General features: G+C 40.7%; 2 protein-coding genes across 2 annotated transcripts; both read right to left on the bottom strand.

The window, feature by feature from the left end:
* Positions 1-3309: 3309 nt before the first annotated feature.
* Positions 3310-6443, bottom strand: LOC4324036 (AP-3 complex subunit delta). The gene has a single exon (XM_015766572.3). It carries the CDS (start codon positions 6380-6382, stop codon positions 3545-3547), a length of 2838 nt encoding a protein of 945 aa, XP_015622058.1. The 5' UTR covers positions 6383-6443; the 3' UTR covers positions 3310-3544.
* Positions 6444-7910: 1467 nt separating this feature from the next.
* Positions 7911-16118, bottom strand: LOC4324035 (chaperone protein dnaJ 15). Its single transcript, XM_015766688.3, has 12 exons — positions 16009-16118; positions 15755-15899; positions 14616-14739; positions 13793-13875; positions 13592-13703; positions 13416-13520; positions 13251-13301; positions 10412-10501; positions 10220-10328; positions 9997-10145; positions 9846-9899; positions 7911-8293 (listed from the first exon to the last, which is right to left on the bottom strand). Exons 2-12 carry the CDS (start codon positions 15883-15885, stop codon positions 8090-8092), a joined length of 1212 nt encoding a protein of 403 aa, XP_015622174.1. The 5' UTR covers positions 15886-15899; positions 16009-16118; the 3' UTR covers positions 7911-8089.
* Between the last annotated feature and the right edge of the window lie 3764 nt (positions 16119-19882).

Genomic DNA, 19882 nt, shown 5'->3' with positions numbered 1-19882 from the left:
GACGAGCACGGGAATCGGACTATGGATGACGTACCAAACTTTAGCAAAAAAAAATACCTTTAATTTTTATAACATTAGAGTAGATAGATTTATTAAATCTTTACAAAAATAATTTTTTGTTTCAAAGTTTTACAAATCTACGCCCCCTAACATCCTTTAGGATGTCGTTTTTTAAAATGCCCTTCCAAAGGGCGTTATTTATGACGTGATGCATTCTAACGGTCACATGGAGAGCGGTCGGCCATTTTACAGGCAACCCCTGGCCGCCCTCCCAAAGGGCTAAAGGGGGCGCTTGCAAAACAACCGGAGCTGACCATTTACAGGCAAAACTCTTGCCACCCTCGTAGATGTTCACCCGACCATTACAACACCAACGGGCGTGTGCCATATCATAAAAAACGCCCTTTGAGAAGGCGTTATGGGTGTAGATTTTTAAAACTTTAAAACCAAAAATTATTTTTAAAATATTTTAATAAATAAAATTAAAAATTAAAAAAATTCCGCCAAACAGATCCGATCATCATACACATTCGGTCTTTTTGTTTGTATATATATATGACACACATGACAAGGTTATGGACAAAAATATATTTTAAGCACAAGTTTAAGAACCATTCGTGTATTTTACTCTTATGTTTTTAATAATTTTTATGAAGTATGATTAAAAAATTAATAATCAAATATGTTCATGAAAGATAGTCATGACAATATCCTAATGTTATCTAAAAAAGAACATAGGTACTCCCTTCGCTCAAAATATAAGAGATTTTGGGTAGATGGGACACATCCCTTCATTCATAAAAACAAGTTGTTTTAGACATTGGGGCTACAACTTTGTCCGCTATTTTCCATCGCAAAATATTTATAAAAAACACTAGTATTGTAATATTATGAAAGTACCTTTCAAGGTAAATTCTAGACATAATTCCACACGTCTAATGTAAATCTTAACTACTTAAAAAATTGGTAAATTTCCGTTTGTCATACTTATTTTCGTCCATCAATCATCTGATTCCCTCTCCCCCTCTCACTCGTGTGTGCGTGACGCTGCACTTTGTCTGTCTCCGATCGTTAGCACGGGAAAAAAACACACGTCGCATCGTATTAAAGTAGGAAAAATAGGGTTTGGATAGGGCTTTATTCACAGCTAATACGAAACAGATTTGCTCCGATTCTCAGAAAAACGGAAAGAGGACATAAAGATTGAAACCCCCTCAATCAATTTCGGATTATCTCCAAGGATGTGGCCCGATTTGACGGAGGCGGCGACATCAGGAGGCATCGGGAAGATGAGGAACCCTGGACGGAGGTAGGGGACGACAATGTAGCGATAGGCCCACACAACAGTGAGAGAACCATGGGGAGGCTAATTGTACTTTCGATTGCTTGCTGGGCCGGACGCGTGCTTGCGGGCCGAGGCGGAGGGAAGGGATGAAAGCAGGCCGGCTCGGTTGTGGGCTGAGGGAGGCTATGGGCTGAAAATGGCCCAGAGTGTAATGAGGATTTTTATTTAAATAAATATTGAAATGATGTTTGTATTATTAAAATTAACAATTAAGCTCTGAAAATTTCAAGAAAATTTAAGAGAGTGTAATTAACTATGGAGAATTTAATAAAAATTAAATCCAGCCATATCATTTTTATTTCCCACACTTACTTACTTTTCAATTAATTTAAACACCTACCAGCTTAAAAAAATACAAGTATTCCGGAAATTTGTATTTACTTAATTAAGTAATGTAAATATTTCTTAACCTCTCCTCAATTTTCTCATCTTTTCTTCATGTTGCAACGCACGGGCACTTTTTCTGGTAATTAAAAATATATTTATGTGTAAAGTTGACTTGAAACATGTCCATAACACTATAACAGTACGTTTTCATACCTGGAGGGAGTAATAACTAAATAATGTACCTCCATCTTGAAGGTATGGTTTTCAAAGGAAAGAGTTTCTATAGGTTTTTAGGTTGAGAAGACTGACATTGCGTAGCATAATGACATTTAACCCTCAATGTATATATAAATGGGGCTCCTAAGCACAATATCATACATTATGTAACATTATGTTGTTACATGACTACTCTATATATCTCAAAATAAACGAATGCAGTACGAAAATGAATCTTGTTTTACTACAAATCCTGTCCAGATTGAAGAGTTGCCCTCGTGTGTATATCCTGCGAGTTTATTTTTTCTTACTCTAGTTCCCTAACACGTGGTAAAGAAAAAGAACAAATCGGACCACTGGTTCACCCGTCCAACCGCCAGTTTATCGGTCTAACCGCCGGAGCAATAATATATTTACTTCATGTTAGGCAAAACAGAACAAGTTGTGAAAGGTAAGTACATGTATGTTTAAAAAAAAGAAGAGTGAATAATACAAAAGATTACAGTAGCATCAAATCAAGAATAAAGAAACAAAGAGAATCTAATAAAATCAATTCCATAATTTATGCACTACAGAAAACATTTTAAGTAGTCTGGATAGTCTCTACAAACATTTTATTTAGTCTGGATAGTCTCGAGAGTAGAGACTAGATCTGATGAAAAATTACAAAAGTATAAACATTCGAACGGGTGACCAGGCTTCAGTTTGGTGGGCCCAACTGCGAACGTGACACTGGATCCCATCTAGTCGTAGACGTGGCAAGCTCAGGCCAGATGACAAATCACCGCACTGTGAAAGCCCTTAGAGCCTGAACCAAGCTGATAAAGCCACTAGTTTTCGCTTTTCCAAGTTTATTACGTGCGATCCGTCCAATTCTTGTACTGTGCCTGACATCCTTGGCTGGCTGCCTGGCTGTTCTAGGTCACCCTCTCACCAAATGGTGTCTGGCCTAGCGACTAGCATCACTTTTCAAATCATCACGGTCTAGCATACTTCTGAAGGATCTTTTCCCTCGGTATGTACTGTAGTACATCTTGAAAAGAGTTTTCCCTTCTAAATTCAGTTCATCTTATTTAGCATCTATAGGACATGTTTGCATTGTTCAATCTAGATTGTACATATATAACTGGATTTATGTTATGTGAAGCAAGAACATGAAAACGATTTATGAATGTGTATAACTGGTACATTCCAGTAACTATGTAAGCCTATGGGGATATGCATAGCGAAAGTACCCATGGTCTTACAGTATTAGGGATAATTAGTTTGCAAGGTTACATCAATTTCTTAGAGGTATAAGGAGGGATGTAAAAGAAGTCTACATTAATACTACCACCATCCCAAAAATAGTGCATTTCTCACTACCTGGACAGCACTCTTTTTGGGACGGAGGTAGTAAAAGATAAAAACATTAAGTCTGGTTTTGTACACTATGAACAAATATATTGCCATGGAGCTATGAAGAACATCAAGTGCTATGCTCAAGAAAGATATACAGGATACAACAGTGGCAGTTAGACCAGCTGCCACAGATAAACCAACTAAATAACTTCCATGAAATGAAAGTGAAAACTAAAAACCGCTGAATGTGAATGAACAAAAGGTAACATGTACTTGGCAATAGAAATGTATCAAAAACAAGGGAGTCCTCAGCAACTATAGAAGAAAATCCTGGATTATAGGAGCTTGAGGTACATCAGGTTGAGTGCAATGCCTTTCTCTATGCTTATGTTTTCCTTGACGATGCCCACTCCTAGATCTTCTGTGTTTTCTCGCTTCCTTCCCATCACTTTCAAGAGGGTTTGTACTCTCTTTATCATGGCTCTGTTGAATACTTGGTCTAGAACTTGAAGTGGGATGGCCTACGAAATCAGCATCTACATTATTTTTCCACTGAGAACTAGATTCACCAGAGTCCATTTTGTTTATAATTCCTTCGTAAGCCTTATCTGAAGCCTTTTGTGAAGATGATGGCTTGAGATCTCTACCCAACAGTACACCACGTACAGCACCAGATAAAGAATCTTCTTTTGGAACACTTGCACTAGCCACCATAGAACTTAGGAAATCCTCACCATCCAACTTCACTACTTTTGGTCTGGACTTGACGGCCTTCGGTTTTTTCCCACCGGTAACAGGCTGGATAGTCTTCAATTTATCATCCAGAGCACTTTCGCTGCTAGCAGGCAGCAGAGGATCATTGGCATGAGGATAATCAACTGGCCCATCCTCCGCTTTTCCTGTTGGAAGATAGTACAGTCCGTGCCTTTTACGGTGCTCAGAAAGAAGAGAAGATGAACCAAGTGATAATGCAGGTTCATCTCTGGTTTCGACTGAACCACAGCTACGAGGGTAGAAAACAATTGAAGATGACAGAGTAGTGTCATCTTCACTGATGATGTCAACAAGCTCGGCAAGATTTTCATTCAGGACAAGATCATCTGGAAGGGATACTTTCTCTTGTGCATTTAAAGAAACAGGCCCTATTTCGTGAGATAATACTGTTTGCATATTCTTAACAAGCTCCTTCACCCTGCTATGCTTATCATCATCAAACTTGCTTTCCTTCAATTCTTGAATCTCTCTTAGCGAATAAACAAAACCAATCAAGTTTCTTGCCCTTTCCAGGACCTCAACCTCATTGCACTCAACAAGTGGGCCAACTGTTGTTTCAATCAAGTTAATCATGTGAACAACCGATTTAAGTGAAAAAGGGTCCTTTTCCATCATCCTAGGGACTGTAATTTGTCCATTGCTAGACCCAATTGGAGCGTCACTTCCCCCACTAACAGTTTGATCCATAGATAACCCATTCAATGCTACAGACACTTCCTTGCTTGAATCACTCAACCTCTCAACATACAAATTGCAACAGAAAGTGATCACTTTAAGTACTGCCTGGATGTAGACAGCTCTCACGGACATCGGCAGGAGGCTGATCCTTGGCTGCAGAAGTGCCTCAACAAGCTCAACAGGATCCTTCGTGAAGTTCACATACTCACCTGAGACCCATGCAGCAGCAGAAAGAACAGGACAAAGGAGGTGGTTCCCAAGCAAAGCAGGATCAATGAGAAGAGTTCGAGATGAATGAACAAGCTCTGGCCGTGCATCCTGCACCCTCAGTCCCACATCAACAAGCTGCCGACCAATCTCATCCCCCTGTGCACAATGAAGGTTCCTACCCATATCTGTGAGGAGTGAGACATACCAATCAAAGTCCGATACCAGCTCATACACATTGCGCCCACATGCTGAAAGAACAGCGCCAAGAATGTCATTTGCAAACTCTGGGTCTGACTTCGAAGCATGACTGACCAGCATGCCAGCAATGTCCGTGACATTGCTGTCATCGATCAACCCCATCATGAGGTGCAACGCCTCCCGGCAGATGTTTGAGTCAGCATCACCCAGTGATTGGGCAATCACACCACGGCATTCATGCAACGTCGATGCATATGCCGGTCCAAGCATACCAAGCGCAAGGAGGCCAAGGTACCGCAGGTTGGGATCATCCTCAGCAGCAAGGAACTCCTTGGCCTTCCCAATGGCAAGGCGCACGGCAGCATCATGTGCCGGCAGGGCAGTTAGAACAGTCCGGATGCACTCAAACGTCAGGGACATAGCAGCAGAACGCGCGAGAAGCTGGCACACCGGGTCGACAATCCGTGCGGCGAGGCGTGATTCCAGAGGAGCCAGCCGTGCAAACACCTTGAGCACCTTGATGAGCGCCCAGTTGGAGCGGGACGTGGTGAGCAGATTGTAGAGGTCGGGCGCCAGCGGCAGGAAAGGAGCAGCATCGGCTGGCGGCGCCGACAGCTCACAGAATGCAGCTGCGGCAGCAGCCGACGCCCGCGGGTCAGGCGACGCGAGGCACGCGGCCAGTGGCTTGAAAAGGACCGGCACGGCCGCGGACGGCGAGGCGGCTATGACACGCGCGGCGGCCGCGATCGCCCGGGGGCTCCCGCGGGAGAGGTGGGGCACGAGGTCGTGCGCGAGGTGGACGGGGAGGTCGGGCGCGGCGGCGGCGGCGGGGGAGGCGAGCAGCTGGAGCGCGAGGGCCGTGACGTGGTGGTTGGCGGCGCTGGAGGTGGAGGGGGAGAGGTCCTTGTGGAGCTGATGGGTGGCGAGCGGGAGGAGGGAGAGCGAGGCCGGGTGGAGGGAGAGCGAGGCGGCAAGGTAGGCGAGGCGCCTGTGGGGTAGCTGCGGCGAGGCGATGAGCTCGATGGCCGGGAAGGCGAGCGGGTGGGAGGCGACGGGGGCGAAGTGGAGCGACGAGAGGTAGGTCAGCTTCTGGAGCGCCACGGCCTTGGTGGCGGTGTCGGGGGCGCGGATCTCCCGGTGGATCTCGGAGAGCGCGCGCGCGACGGCGGCGGACTCGCCGGCGGCCGACGGGTCGGCGCGGAGGGACTTGACGAGGTCGTCGAGGGAGCGCTGGAATAGCGTGTCTACCAGCGATGGCGCCGGCGCCGGCGCCGCCGGCGGGGCGGAGGCCATCGGAGGTGGATCGGCGTGAGTTGGGCTTGTGGGGGATTTGCCGGCGCGGCGGATCGGAGATGGGGGGGAGGCGTGGGTTTGGGTCTGAAGAAGACCAGGGGACCGACATGTCAGTGCTGGCCTCTTCTTTCTTTTTCTTTTTTCTTTCCTTTCACTACTGATGAAATTTTCCTTATGCAACTCTCTCCTTTACCGTCAATTCGTTTCTTAAATCGCCAGAATGTACAATTTCTAAAAAATTTCTATACAAATATTTTTAAAATAATTTTTAAAATTTATAATACTTAATACTCAATTGATCATACGCTAATGAGATTTATCGTTTTGCAAGCAACTCAATACTCATTCCTAAATGCATGAACGAACAGACCCTTAGCTTTATATTACCTCGATCTTTAAAGGCAAAATTGGTTATATAGCATCGAAAGTTCACGTTTTTGGTTTTATAGCACCGAAAGTTACCGGTTCACTTTAATAGCACCCAAAGTTCACCATGTTCCTATTTTTAATACTTCCGTCAATTCTCGATCATTTTCCGTCCGTCTTGATCCAGCCACACACACGATATGACGTTTCTACCCCTCACAAGTACAAGTATAATGCATGTCAATGAGGGGTAGAAATGTCATATCATGTGTGTGGCTGGATCAATAACGATCAAGACGGACGAAAAAAATAACGGAAGTGCTAAAAATGGGAACATGGTAAACTTTGGATGCTATTAAAGTGAACCGGTAACTTTCGGTGCTATAAAACCAAAAACGTGAACTTTCGATGCTATATAACCAATTTTTCCTTTAAAATATAGCTATTTCTAGCATGATGTCTTGTTCTAAAATGAAGCTATTTCTCCACCTACCTTCTCCTCACAACCAATTATAACCATTCTTCTTTAACTACTTTTTTTTTCAACTAATCATAATCTTCTTTCAATCATTTCCACATATTTTCTTAATATCCGTACTAATCTCAAAAATACTATATTTTAGGACAAACAAAGTACGAGACTTTACAAGCACCAAGGCTACATAGTTACAGGTCATGCCCAGCACGATGATGTGTCGAGTCCAAAATCTGGTGATTTCATCCCCAAATTTTTGTCGGAATGCTAATCCCAAAAGAAATAGCTCATGTCGTCCTTTGATCAACGTGATGGCAATTTAGCAGATGACCTCATAAATAAAAAAGGGTCGCAACTGCCATCGTTAGCATGAACAAAAAAAATACCAGGATTTTCTTGCTACCTGCGATCAAGTCGGTAATATTTCTTCTGATTAATGAAAGTTTTGACCTTAAAAGGCCCAAAGTAGTGGCTACTACAATACGTCCATAAGTAATGGGTAATGCCAAGGAGCTCGTTCTGACAATGTAACTGCTGAAATGGGATAATTAGCACCGAAAACAAACAAATAATCAACAATTGCAATAAAGAACCTACTCGAGTTCCCACTTCCAACACCAGTGCGAATTACCTTAGCAATTTCTCGACCGGCAACAGAGGTAAAAGAGCAAGAGGAAGACGAGATAGTGGAAGAAAAGTAAGACAGGAACATGGAATTTAAAGAAGGATAATACATGACTTTCTGTGTCCAAAACTTCTAATGCTACAAAACTCCCAAGAATTGGTAACCGTTATAGCTCACAACGCACAAATACAATAGGGCTTCTGAAATGTACAACAGCGGAAGATCCTTGATGAAAGATTACTCAAGCTTTCTTGTCAGACCTATTAAGATTCAAATTGAACCACTTCTTTTTACTTGATTTATCTTTACCATCTATGTTACCATTCTCGGGACTCTCAGTGGGGTATCTACTACTGCTGCTACCAGCTCCAACAGAGTTCACCATAGTTCGTTCGGTCGTGAAGGAGGAGTGGATGTCATCCCTTTCTCTCAGCATATCATCAACCTGCAGACCTTACAACTCTTTAGCAATAATCCAATATTATTAGCAAAAGTAATGAAGAATCATCAGGGTTCAGCCTGAGAAAAGAATATGATACAAACTTTATCATATTGGTAGATATAACTATTTGATGAATTTTTGTGAAGGATAAATTGATGCCATTTGGTTTCAAATTTTTACAGCGCACGGTTCTGTAAGCTACACTACTATGTACTCCCTTCGTCCCAAAATAAGCGCAGCCATGAGTTTCCGTATTCAACTTTAATCGTCTGTCTTATTTGAAATTCTTTTGAAAAAACTAAAAACCAGAAGTCACACGTGAAGTACTATGCATATTTTATTATAATCTAATAACAAGAAAAATACTAATCATAAAAAAAATTAAATAAGACGGACGATCAAAGTTAGACACAAAAAAATCATGGCTGCGCTTATTTTGGGACGGAGGGAGTATACTTCAAACTATTAACAGCTAGGACACTATTTAATTGACGAAAGCTCAGAAGAAACTGCATGTCAACTGACAAAATAATTTAACAAGTCAATTCTTAATAACAGTATTTCTGCTGCATTCACTGAACATGGCTGCACCAACCATGTAAATCCACTGTGCAGACTTAATTATACGCAATTTCAGTTTGAGTGGGTACCAATATTCATATAACCAAACATCAGTGTTGGCAATCAAGTACTAGCTGCAAATATGCAACTCACTTAGAATTTGAACACAGCATGGAGCCAAGCACTTATGGCCTCATCTTTTCGCTTATGCTTATGCTTATCATCCAAATTTGAATTTTCAACCTTAAATTTGGAGTTGATTTTGGGATTTTTTTCATCGTAGTTTATTTTTCAGCCTTTGCTTTTAGATCGTTAAGAACACGTATATAAAAGTTTTATTTACAAATATGCCATTTCGCTTATGCTTATAAACAGCCAACTGATGGGGCCGTTAAAAGGTTCTAACAATGCAATGAGAAAAGCATACCATGGATTCACACAATTCAGAGTCAACGTTCAGACTGCAAGACTGATAGAAGAAGAGATATATGCTAATAAGAAAGATAACACACGACTGTTAACCTAGGCTACAAGTTATAACACATTTCTTGCAAGTTATAACACAGTGATTGCTTTTCAAAGTGCCCTCCAAAGGAATGTTTGAAATCATATTCTAGTTTGACTTATTTTCTATGAAAGAAAAGTTTGCCGGTGCAAGATAGACATCAAGAAAATGTGGACATGTAAGAATTTAGAGACATTGTTTGAGAGCTAGCCTGACACCCTCTGTCTAGAAGAACAGAGAGGCATCTACATAGTCAATATGCTGCTGTGCCAGTTCAAACAGGCACAAGCTCACTACAAAAAAACGGTAGGTGTGATATGTCTAAAAAACATCACTATGTAGTCTGCTTCACCCTTACATAGTTATGTTAGACTCTACAATTAGAGGGCAAAAATACGATGACTATTTCTTTTGTCTCTACAATATCCACAATGAAGTATCAATTGTGAAAGAAGGAAAAGGCATTCAGAGGAGAAAAGATGTGCTCACCGCTTCTTTTTCTTGGGTGTATCTGTTGGTCACTTCTTGAAACCGCGCTAAAGCCTGCACACCATTTAACTCGATCAAAGCTCTCTCCAAATTGAAAAGAAAACTAAATACATATTTCATGTGTTATGTAGAAAAAGATGTAGTGGCTGACTTTTCTGTACTCAGTTTCAAATTGGCGCAAATCATTTCTCTTCTCTAGAATTTTAGACTCTATTTCCTTTAGCCTCTGTGTTGTGTCTTCGTAACTCTTTGCACACATTGCTTCAATTGTATAGCTAGCTGGCTTGAAAAAATTATCACCTGAACATATTAATTAGGATGGATCAGAACGGAGGTATGTCATTCATATAAACAGATAAAGTAAGTTTGCAGACCGTATACAGCAAATATATGAGTTCCAGATTTGAGAGCCGACACTTCGCACGGCTGGAGACCTTCCAACCTTTTAAAGAATGCAGCCTCAGGATCCTTGGCCATTGCCAACTGTAGTAGGAAGCAGCAAAGTCTCACATCACATCAGGCCCAAAGAGCATAAAAACTAAAGCTATATAGCAGAACATACATACCGCATTCACTGTTGAATCCATACGATACACTTGAAAATGCAAGAAATACATGCCTGCAGATGTCACCTTACCAGTCTTCTGACTATCTTCCTGGAAGTGCGGAAAAAAACTGGAGGTTATTATTTTTCTTGAATATGCAAGAGAGCTGCGTATCATTTAATCATTTAAAGAAGAAGAAAAATAAAGAACAAACAGATCCAAGTATCCAACCCCTTACAACGTTTGACACATAAGAGCCACATAAAGAAAATACACAACCAACACTAGTAGCAATGCAAACAACAAGCTCTCAAGCTCCTTTGCTCCAATACCACACCAAAGGGTGCCCTCCATTTCCACCAAACGCACTACTAATACAACATCCCTGGCTACATCATTTCACTGCAATATGTCCATATCTCCCAGGCTATTACAATAATCAAAGAGTTGAGCCTTTTCGTTTCAGTTTGTGAACTTGCTTGCTCGGTACTACTAACTCGAAAACCTAACCGAATCTGGTTGGGTATCATAGCATGTAGACCCGAGCACTTCAATCCATATTTGCCGGGCGACCATGCAAGAAACCAGCAGGTGTTGGATAATCTCATCGTCTTGATCACAAAGACGGCAAGCTGCTGGGTGTGGCAAGCCACGTTTAGCAAATCTATCCGCCATTCAACAACGATTAAGCATGGCGCCATAGAAATAACTTACAATGTAATGGTGCCCAGGTTTACCAAATGCATTATTAAGCTAGGCTTCTAATTTTTTTTATATGCAGCACATTAACATACCCAAAATGAAAAAAGAAAAAAACTGCAGATTAATGTAAAATATTAAGATCATGTTCATAGCTGGTTAACAAAAAAAAAATCATTGTTGACCATTCATACTACTCCCTCCAGCCACAAAAGGTGAGTTGTTTTTTACTTTTCACACTCAAAAGACATAAGTTTGATCACTTAGTTTATTGCATGAACCAAAATAAGAACTTAGACAAGTACAATATTAATGTTCTTGTTGTCACAAACTTGGCTACATAATGTCCTTATGCCTAAAAACTTACGTTCCAAATAATAATTACGGTCAAAATTAATTTGTGTTGACTGTGTGCATCCTAAAACGACACTCTTTTGTGATTAGAGGCAATAAAGAAGTCAATGGCAGAACTAGAGACACAGATGCAAACTTGGAGACAGCTAGAAAAACATTGGCTCTTATCCATTTGGCAGACAGTTATGTACAGCATGCATTGGTCACTTACTGCACAATTGGTATCAAAATTAAAATTGGAGAAGTCCAGAAATATCACATTTTACATAAATGATAAATTTTTATATACTTCTAGTCTACGCCATGGACTCTTGGAGAGCTCCCACCCCTACCACTCGCATTACTCATAAGTGGTAGCCCACAATAGTAAATGGGTCAATCTTGGCTGTAATAAACTGCTTCGACCATAAGCAGGTATAAACAGAGTACAAACGGTCCAAAACCCTAACTACCCACTCCTCTTCCTCCCTCCTCAACAACCGCCTCTCAATCCTACTCCAGCTGACAGCATCCCAACCACTCCCACTTCAACACCAATGGTGACGATGGCAGTGGCCTCCAACGCTCAACATGGCACCTCCTCTCCTCCACCAGATGGATCCATCAATGAGACAATGACACACCATTGCTCCCCCAGCCCAGCAGTGGCAACCTCAGGAGTTGGAATAGATCTGACAATAGCGGAAACCTCCAGCGCTCTACAGGCGGCCTTGTCTCCTCTAGCCGGATATATCGACAGCACCCCTGTCCTCCAGCACTCGATGCCACCGCATCCAAAACTCCTTCAACCAGATCCATCAATGGCATCCCACTTATCCACCAGAATGGTGATGAAGGCAGCCTACTGTGCTCGACAAGCTCAAGCCACCACCACCAAACCTTGTCACACTGTTGGTTTCACTGCCTTCCTTCCCTGACAGAGAGTCCTTGCATGCTGGTCCTTGCAGCCTCCTCTCCTATCACCTCAACCTCCCATTAGAGAACACAAGGCAGTTACTGCCGTTGCGTCACCACTAGGGCCTTCTTTCTTTTTGTTGTTGGTTTGGGTTGATAACACAGAATGTAATGGATCTACATGTACACGCATTATTTTTCTTGTGGTCGTAAACAAGTACCATTGACTGTAAGGTCTCATGAACATGGATGTAAATAGAATTTGCTTGATTATAATGAAATACTAATGGGATTGTAATGGTAGAACCTTTTAGCTCAAAGTGTAATCAAAATTTACCCCTAAAAAGTGCCATGGAGCTATATTACAATTCTGATAGTATTTATGGCTGCGGACTACTTCATTTACAATTATGTGGTGTCATTTTATCTATGTTACGATTACAGCCATGGAGAAATCATTTACAATCGCTGTGAATCTCCTTCATTCGAGGGAGGTATTTGTAGTTGCAAGGGAGGCATTTACATCTTGCTGTAAAAAATAAAAGGATCTTAGCCACCCATATAAAAACTCATATAGATAAACGGTTTTTATATGGGTGGCTAAGATGCTTGCCTTTTTTAGGGCAAGATGCTTGATTCATTTATGGAAAGATAAGGGTGCATTTTCTTTTCATTAAGGTGGCCAAGATGCTTGATTTATTCATGGAGGCTAAGGGTGCAACAGAGAACCTCATTATCCACCAAAATGCAAAATGTCACGTTGTTTAATATGCCGAGTGTAAAACGCCAGGTATTTATGAACAGAGAAAGTAATACTAATCCATGGCCGCATGGCATTCCATTGACAAATAATGAGAAAAACTACAGAACACATCAATCATGCAATTATATAAAGGCGAAGGCTCGAAAGTACCTGAAGAGCTAGTCCATAACCTCCATTAATTTCTTGTTCAAAGAAAAGCAGCTATAGAGAAATATTTGGCAAATGAGAGAATTAAATAATATCCTGAAATTCAAAGAGATGCAGAACATAAAAGCTTCAATTCCAGAGCAATTGAAGGAAGAATCAACCTCATACCTTAAATTTACTTTGTGCGGCTGAGGTGACTCTGACTACAATGCCTGACTGAGCTTGTTCTTCACTTATTGTTACACCATAAAAATGAGCACTTTGCTTGTCAACCTATAAATAGAAAAATATATATGGTAGCCGTCCCATTATAAACAAGACCATAAAACTGGTATTGGCAGAACCTTTCCCGTTGCTGATGATCCAACTGGGAGAGGTCTCACTGTAACTGTTCCACTCATAGCTTCTTCAAGAACATTAGGAGATACTGTGGTCTTGATTGGAACACCGAGCTTGCTAAATGGTATAATATGTAAGAAAGTTAGCAGGCAATTAGTGATCCTCGATTCTTTCTAGAAAACAATTCATACAGATGCTACAGTCACCTGAAAAGTGCAGCAAACATTGTGTTCACAGTTCCAAGATTAGATAAGTCAATTTCCATATCCATTCCTTCATTCTCCAATGCCTAAGAAAGCATATTACAACAGATGGTTAGATTACAAACCAACAAAGTTACATTATTTCTGCCAACTATGTGAAACTTGGCAAACACATCTTAACCTACACGCCCAAAATAATTGAAGTGCCCAAAAAAAATGCCACTGAGTTCAAATTTGTAAAGGATAAGCTGTGGCCCTTGGCTACTTGGTACAATTATCATCTTAAGCATATTATCCATGACAAAGGTACTTAGTCAAATGGTTTTGGAATTAAAATAGTTATACATGGTGGAAATGCTTCTAATAGTTTGTCATTGTTTAGAGGATACAGGTTCTCCATTACCTCTTAAGTGGTTTCCAGGGATTGTCTATCTATGACAATAAATATCAAGCTAGATGAGTAATCTCCATTTCTTCTTTGACAGATTCCAGGGATTAAATCTCTCTCTATGAGTCTACGACGTTATATACCAAGCTGCCTTAGCTAATCTTCATTGCAACAGAAGAAAGGATTGGAGATAAATAAGCATCCAAAAATCTCATCAGTTATCACATGGTCTAATAAATACACAGCAACAGTATGATACATGTCGGTGCAGCACCACCAAAAATCACCTTGCTGGTCATTTATCCCAGCCAAACTTCTCCTTATTGATTGATCAGAAAAGGAGAAGAATGCAGAACCATTGGAGTAAAAGCAAAATACACACAAAAAAAACTGTTCGAAAATAGTCTGGTAGTCAGCATGAGATTATGAGAATAGCACCTCAAAACCAGCAGTATCATATTGCCTCCGTTTCTCAGGATCTGACAAGATACTATATGAATATGCAACCTCTTTGAAGAGTTCTGATGCTTCTGGGTTACTAGCATTCTTGTCAGGGTGATACCTATCAATTATATCAGGAACTATGAGTACAGAAAATCATCAAGACTGCAGATGCAGGAATGAATAGATAGAGCAGCCAAGCACATCAGTACATCACACATGTAAATACATGACAGACCTAATTCAGTAATCAACAGGGTGTAATGGGGTGACAGTATTTGAGATGACACATTAATAGAGAGGACTAATAACCCAAAGAAGAATCATGTGGTCATCAAAAGGTAGTAAAGTATAGATATCCAAAAGAAGGAAAAACTCATTGCCATGGAATTTGCTCATATAGAGCATGCTAATCCAACCCTTTATGACCAAACAGTTTCTAATCCCACGTAAATAATCTACTATTAGAGTACAAGTCACTCTAATGTTCTCTTTTCTGTTCCATTGTTAGTATTGCACCAATCAAGAAACAAAATGTTCTATGGTAACCCAGAAACAGTACAAAAATAAGGAAAAGACAGTAAGCTCTTATGTTTGTGGTAATAGCATCTAACAAAAAATGTATCTATAGAAAAGAATGCAAGTACAACAAAGAAACTTTTGCTCTCATTCAATGCTTCCTCCCAAATTTAATCCAAAACAATAAATACACTTGATTCAGTTTCATCTAGAATGATGTTTGCGACATATCGTTTCTTCAGAAATAATGTTACATATCTACTCAGCACAATAAAGTAAGAGCATCATTCTTCATGTTGCATTGGAAAAATGCGGTTGTTATGCGTTCAGTGGTCCATTCAATAAACACAATTGGCACATCATTAGTCAATTACACATGGGCATAAAGTTCAGCGCTGTTAAATGCATCTGGATGAGAAAAGTTCAAGTGATTCTGAGGAACACCACAGCTGATGTGGTAAATTGCTGCAGCTGATCCAAACAATTGTGACCATGAGCAATGAAGCCGCAGAGAACGCATTCAACTAAACTAGCAGCACGTTCACATTCTGCAATCTGAATAGCGCGATCGAAAGCAGCAGCAAGAGCAGGGCGGACAGGTTAGGGGGAGCACGAACTTGAGCGCGAGCTTGCGGTAGGCGGACTTGATCTCCTGGTCGGAGGAGTCCCTTGGCACGGAGAGCACCTCGTACGGGTCCCGCCGCATCGCCGGCGCCGACGGCCCCTCCATCTTCCCCGACGACGCCATCACGCGACGAAACCCTAACAACAACAACAACAACAACAACAACCACACGACAAGGTCACCTCGCCCTGCCCCCCCGAATTGGCAGGAAACCCGCACGAGATCGGGCCGGGAGATGGGGCTCACCTGACCACGGCGCGAGCGGGAGCGCGGCGCAGGCAGATCTCGCCGGCCGCCTCGCGAGAGAGGGAAGGCGTGAGCCGGCGAAGCGGAGAAGGGAGGCCAGGGGGAAGGATGGGTTTGCCTTGCCTCGAGGTCGGGGAGAAGGAGCACGAGCCGCAAGGGGATTCAGTTTTTTCCTCCTCCTTTTTTTGAATTTTTATTCGTGGAATTTTCTCTTTTTTTCTTCCCCTCGACCTTGGATTCGGTGCTCCTCTAGTCCTCTCTGCTCCAAGGAAGGGGAGGCCGCTGCTGCTTTGAGGGGCGTGCGCTTTTCTTTTCTTTTATATTTTTTTTCTTTCGATTTGATTGATTACCACGTCGATGGATTGTTTCTCCGTGCTTTTTGCCGTTTTGGGTTTTCCAAGTCGAGCTGCGAAATTTCGCTATGCCGAAATTTCGTCACTTTTGGGAACTTCCGCTGGCGACAGCGTGTCATCAAGTGGCGTGGACGGCCGCGGTATGAAATACTCTTCCACTTTAAAATTAATGGTATTTTTAAATATTATGATATTTATAGCAATAATATCATAATTATATAAAAGTAAATACAAATATCGATCAATAATATTATTTTTTTATCAAATAAAACTTAATTTATAATCTACCCTATAGTTCATCATTGATATCCTACGGACCTTATTCATCAAATCTAACGTCCGAAAATCATCCAATACATCAGATCTGACAACAGCGCATGCACGCAGGGTCACCAGCTGAAAATCACACACGCCAGCAAATCAATCACGGCCCATTTTCCTTCGCATGCCTTCCTCTACAACCCTCACCCACTAATCACCGCGTCCCTGTACTGTCTGCCACCGAGGTCGCCCAGATCGACGCTTGCCCTAGCCTTCCTAGATCCCTCCCACCATCTACCTCCTGTGACTCCCGTCTTTCGCACCCTCTCCCACCTTTTTTTCACACGCTCAATGCCCGCTGGCAGTCGCCCACCTCGCCGATCTCCTCTGCGTCGCCACCACCGAAACGTAGGTCATCATAGTGCTCAGCTTGATGATTGCGGCTTCACCAATACCAGTGCTATATTATATGTATTTTCTTTAGTATTGGTTATGGCACACATAGGATTTTGTTTCCAGATAAATTGATGAGTGTGAAATTCTCCTGACTTGGTAAGAAAATCTATAATTTGTTGGCCAAGTAGTTCCTGCTTAAGTACTTACTAAACAACTTTTGCAAAGACGTCCTTTTTTATAGCAGACTGTGAGACTTGTCTATTCTCGATCAATTATATAGATTCGACAGACAAAGCAAGTAAATTCAACTAATTTCTTGGTGTTGGAAAATTTGACTGTTCCTTGCTGCTTCATGAAAATGTTAAATATTTTGTCTTTCCATTGAAAGAGAGGCAAAGAGATGATAGATTTAATCCCTTCTATCTGTTTTTATATGCTGCATTGCACTTTGACTAGTGCTTTTGCATTCTCAATTTCGGTTAAAGTGTTGGTATGAAGGTTAATGAATTGTCTAATTCCGAAGTCACCCAATAATTTGTTCCGTTTTGTGTGAATCTTATACCAATCTCATTATATATTTAATTGTCAAAATAACTGTTAAGCCGTAGCGTAAGCATGTGCATGTTACCAGTAAATTATTGTTGGTTAAATATTTAGGGAGTTAAATCTTAAAATGTGTGCACGCTTTATTGGGATGGAGAGAGTTCTATAAAGTTGCTATTGTTTTCCATATATATAAATAAATTTCATGAAACCTTAAGTCTCATATATTTTTATTTGTTTAAAGAAAGTATTGAGGCAAAAAGTTTTGTACAAGCTTATATTATATATTTGATTATTATATTTATACTAGTAAAGTGTCTCAGCGTTGCAACGGAAAAAACTACCACATACCATGCATGCACGTTGTATAGTATTTGGGGGCAACGGATCGTAATGTTGATGTAGTACATCGTGTTCTCTTTACCCGATCATGAAAATTGCAGGGATTCCTATTTCGCGTGCACACTGGCTACGGAAGTAACGCGCAGCCACGCCCCCCTCGACGCCCTGCGCGGTTAGCTCTGTAATTAGTTTCATTAGTGCTAATTATGGTAATTAGCAATATTTTCCTTTTTTGGCAGGGTTTTTTACTAGTAGATTGAAAAGAAATCTACGTTGAAGTCAAATTTTAAAAACTTTCAATCGAAATTTGAATTTTTTTCAAGTCAATTTTTGAAAAATTTCAACTTTTCATCTCAAATTTGAAAAACTTTCAATTCAAATTTGAAACTTTCAACCCATATTTGAAAACTTTTAACCTAGATTTTAAAACTTTCGACCCAAATTTGAAAACTTTCAAGTCGAGATTTGAAACTTTCAATTCGGATTGAAAAATTTTTAGGTTAAGATATAAAAACTTTCAAATCAAGATTAAAAAACTTCTAACTCAAAATTTTGAAAACACATGTGTTGAAGATTGAAAAAAGTCAAAAAAAACACGAAAAGAAAACGCTAAAAATAGGAGAAAATTGAAAAAGGAAAAAAGAAAATCGCAAATAAAAAAGGAAAAGCGCCATGTGGAGGGGTGTGGAGGCTAAATGGTAAAAGAAATCTGACCATTGCCCTTGGATGTAAATGAAAATAAAAAAATATAAATGATGAAAATAAAAATCTTTATTTGGCGATGATTTCACTAGTGACCGGTAGTAATAAGGATTTTACTACGTTGGGCATGTTCGAAAGCTAGAGCAATGCTGCGGTCAGCTTTAGGATGGATGAAACACATAAGGCCATCCCTAACCTAATGACTAAAATGGTGTCAATAGCATTAAATAAGTTGTCACCTAGGATGAAAAATGATGTAGCAAGTGAGTAAATGAGGAAAGATAAGAAAACCAGATCTTGCATGACACATAGTTTCTACACATCATCTAAGACATCATGTGATATAAGAAACATTAAATTTAAGTATGGAAAAGTGGTGTTTGCATTGAAAGAGTATATCTAGTACTAGTTTCTTGATGATATGGAGTTTATGACAACTATGTCTAGTGTCTTGGGTTGGGAATGGCCTAAGAGTTGCATGGGAAATTTAGCCGAAATTACTTGTAGCTTCCTATCTGGTGCTTGATGAGAGCAGAATTAATGTTTCCTCTGACCTTGTTGAACATTTTATGGAAGGTGAAGGATCCCTGAGCAAGTGCGAGGTGAGAGACCGCATAGGCCCTCGAAATTTAGGGCCAAGTGCAAGGTGATTGAAGGGCCAGTGGCTGCGATGCAGATCAAATAAAAAGACAATGTTAGTAGAGACATATCAACGTTTGTGAAAAACATATAGCCTTGCTCTATTCATATAATTTGTATTTTTTAACACAAGGCCTTATTTTGAATTTGGCACGGGGCCCCCAAATTGCTAGGGACGACCATGGAAAGTTGTACGGCATTTCCCTAATTCTTATACACTTGCAGTTGCAATTATCATATCTTGTAGATTTTTTTCAAGTCACTCGGTGAACTTCTGTTGCGACATCAAGTGTATGTGGTATCTTCCTCAAATGAAATATTCTTGAGTTCTGGCTTTGTAGACTACTCTAGAGAATCTGTTTCTGCCGTCAGGTTAGACCAAACTGATGGCAATTGAGATGTTCAATTGATAGTTCGGTTTGGGCCTCTTGCAAATCGAGAAGGAAAAAGTCTATATTATGGTATTACCTCCTTCGACTATGGACCGAGTCAGATTTTCCTCTCTTAACCAAAAAAACAGACACATAGTCTCCCTCAATGATGTGGCCATCAAGTATATGCATACAACCAAGCATGAGAAATATAAAACATTGCCAAAGAATACGTTGGATGAATGGAGGATCTACAAGATATTAAAG

The sequence above is a fragment of the Oryza sativa genome, chromosome 1, assembly GCF_034140825.1.
Source record: "Oryza sativa Japonica Group chromosome 1, ASM3414082v1".
NCBI classification, from domain to species: Eukaryota; Viridiplantae; Streptophyta; class Magnoliopsida; order Poales; family Poaceae; genus Oryza; species Oryza sativa.
This window is presented reverse-complemented; position numbering and strand designations above follow the sequence as displayed.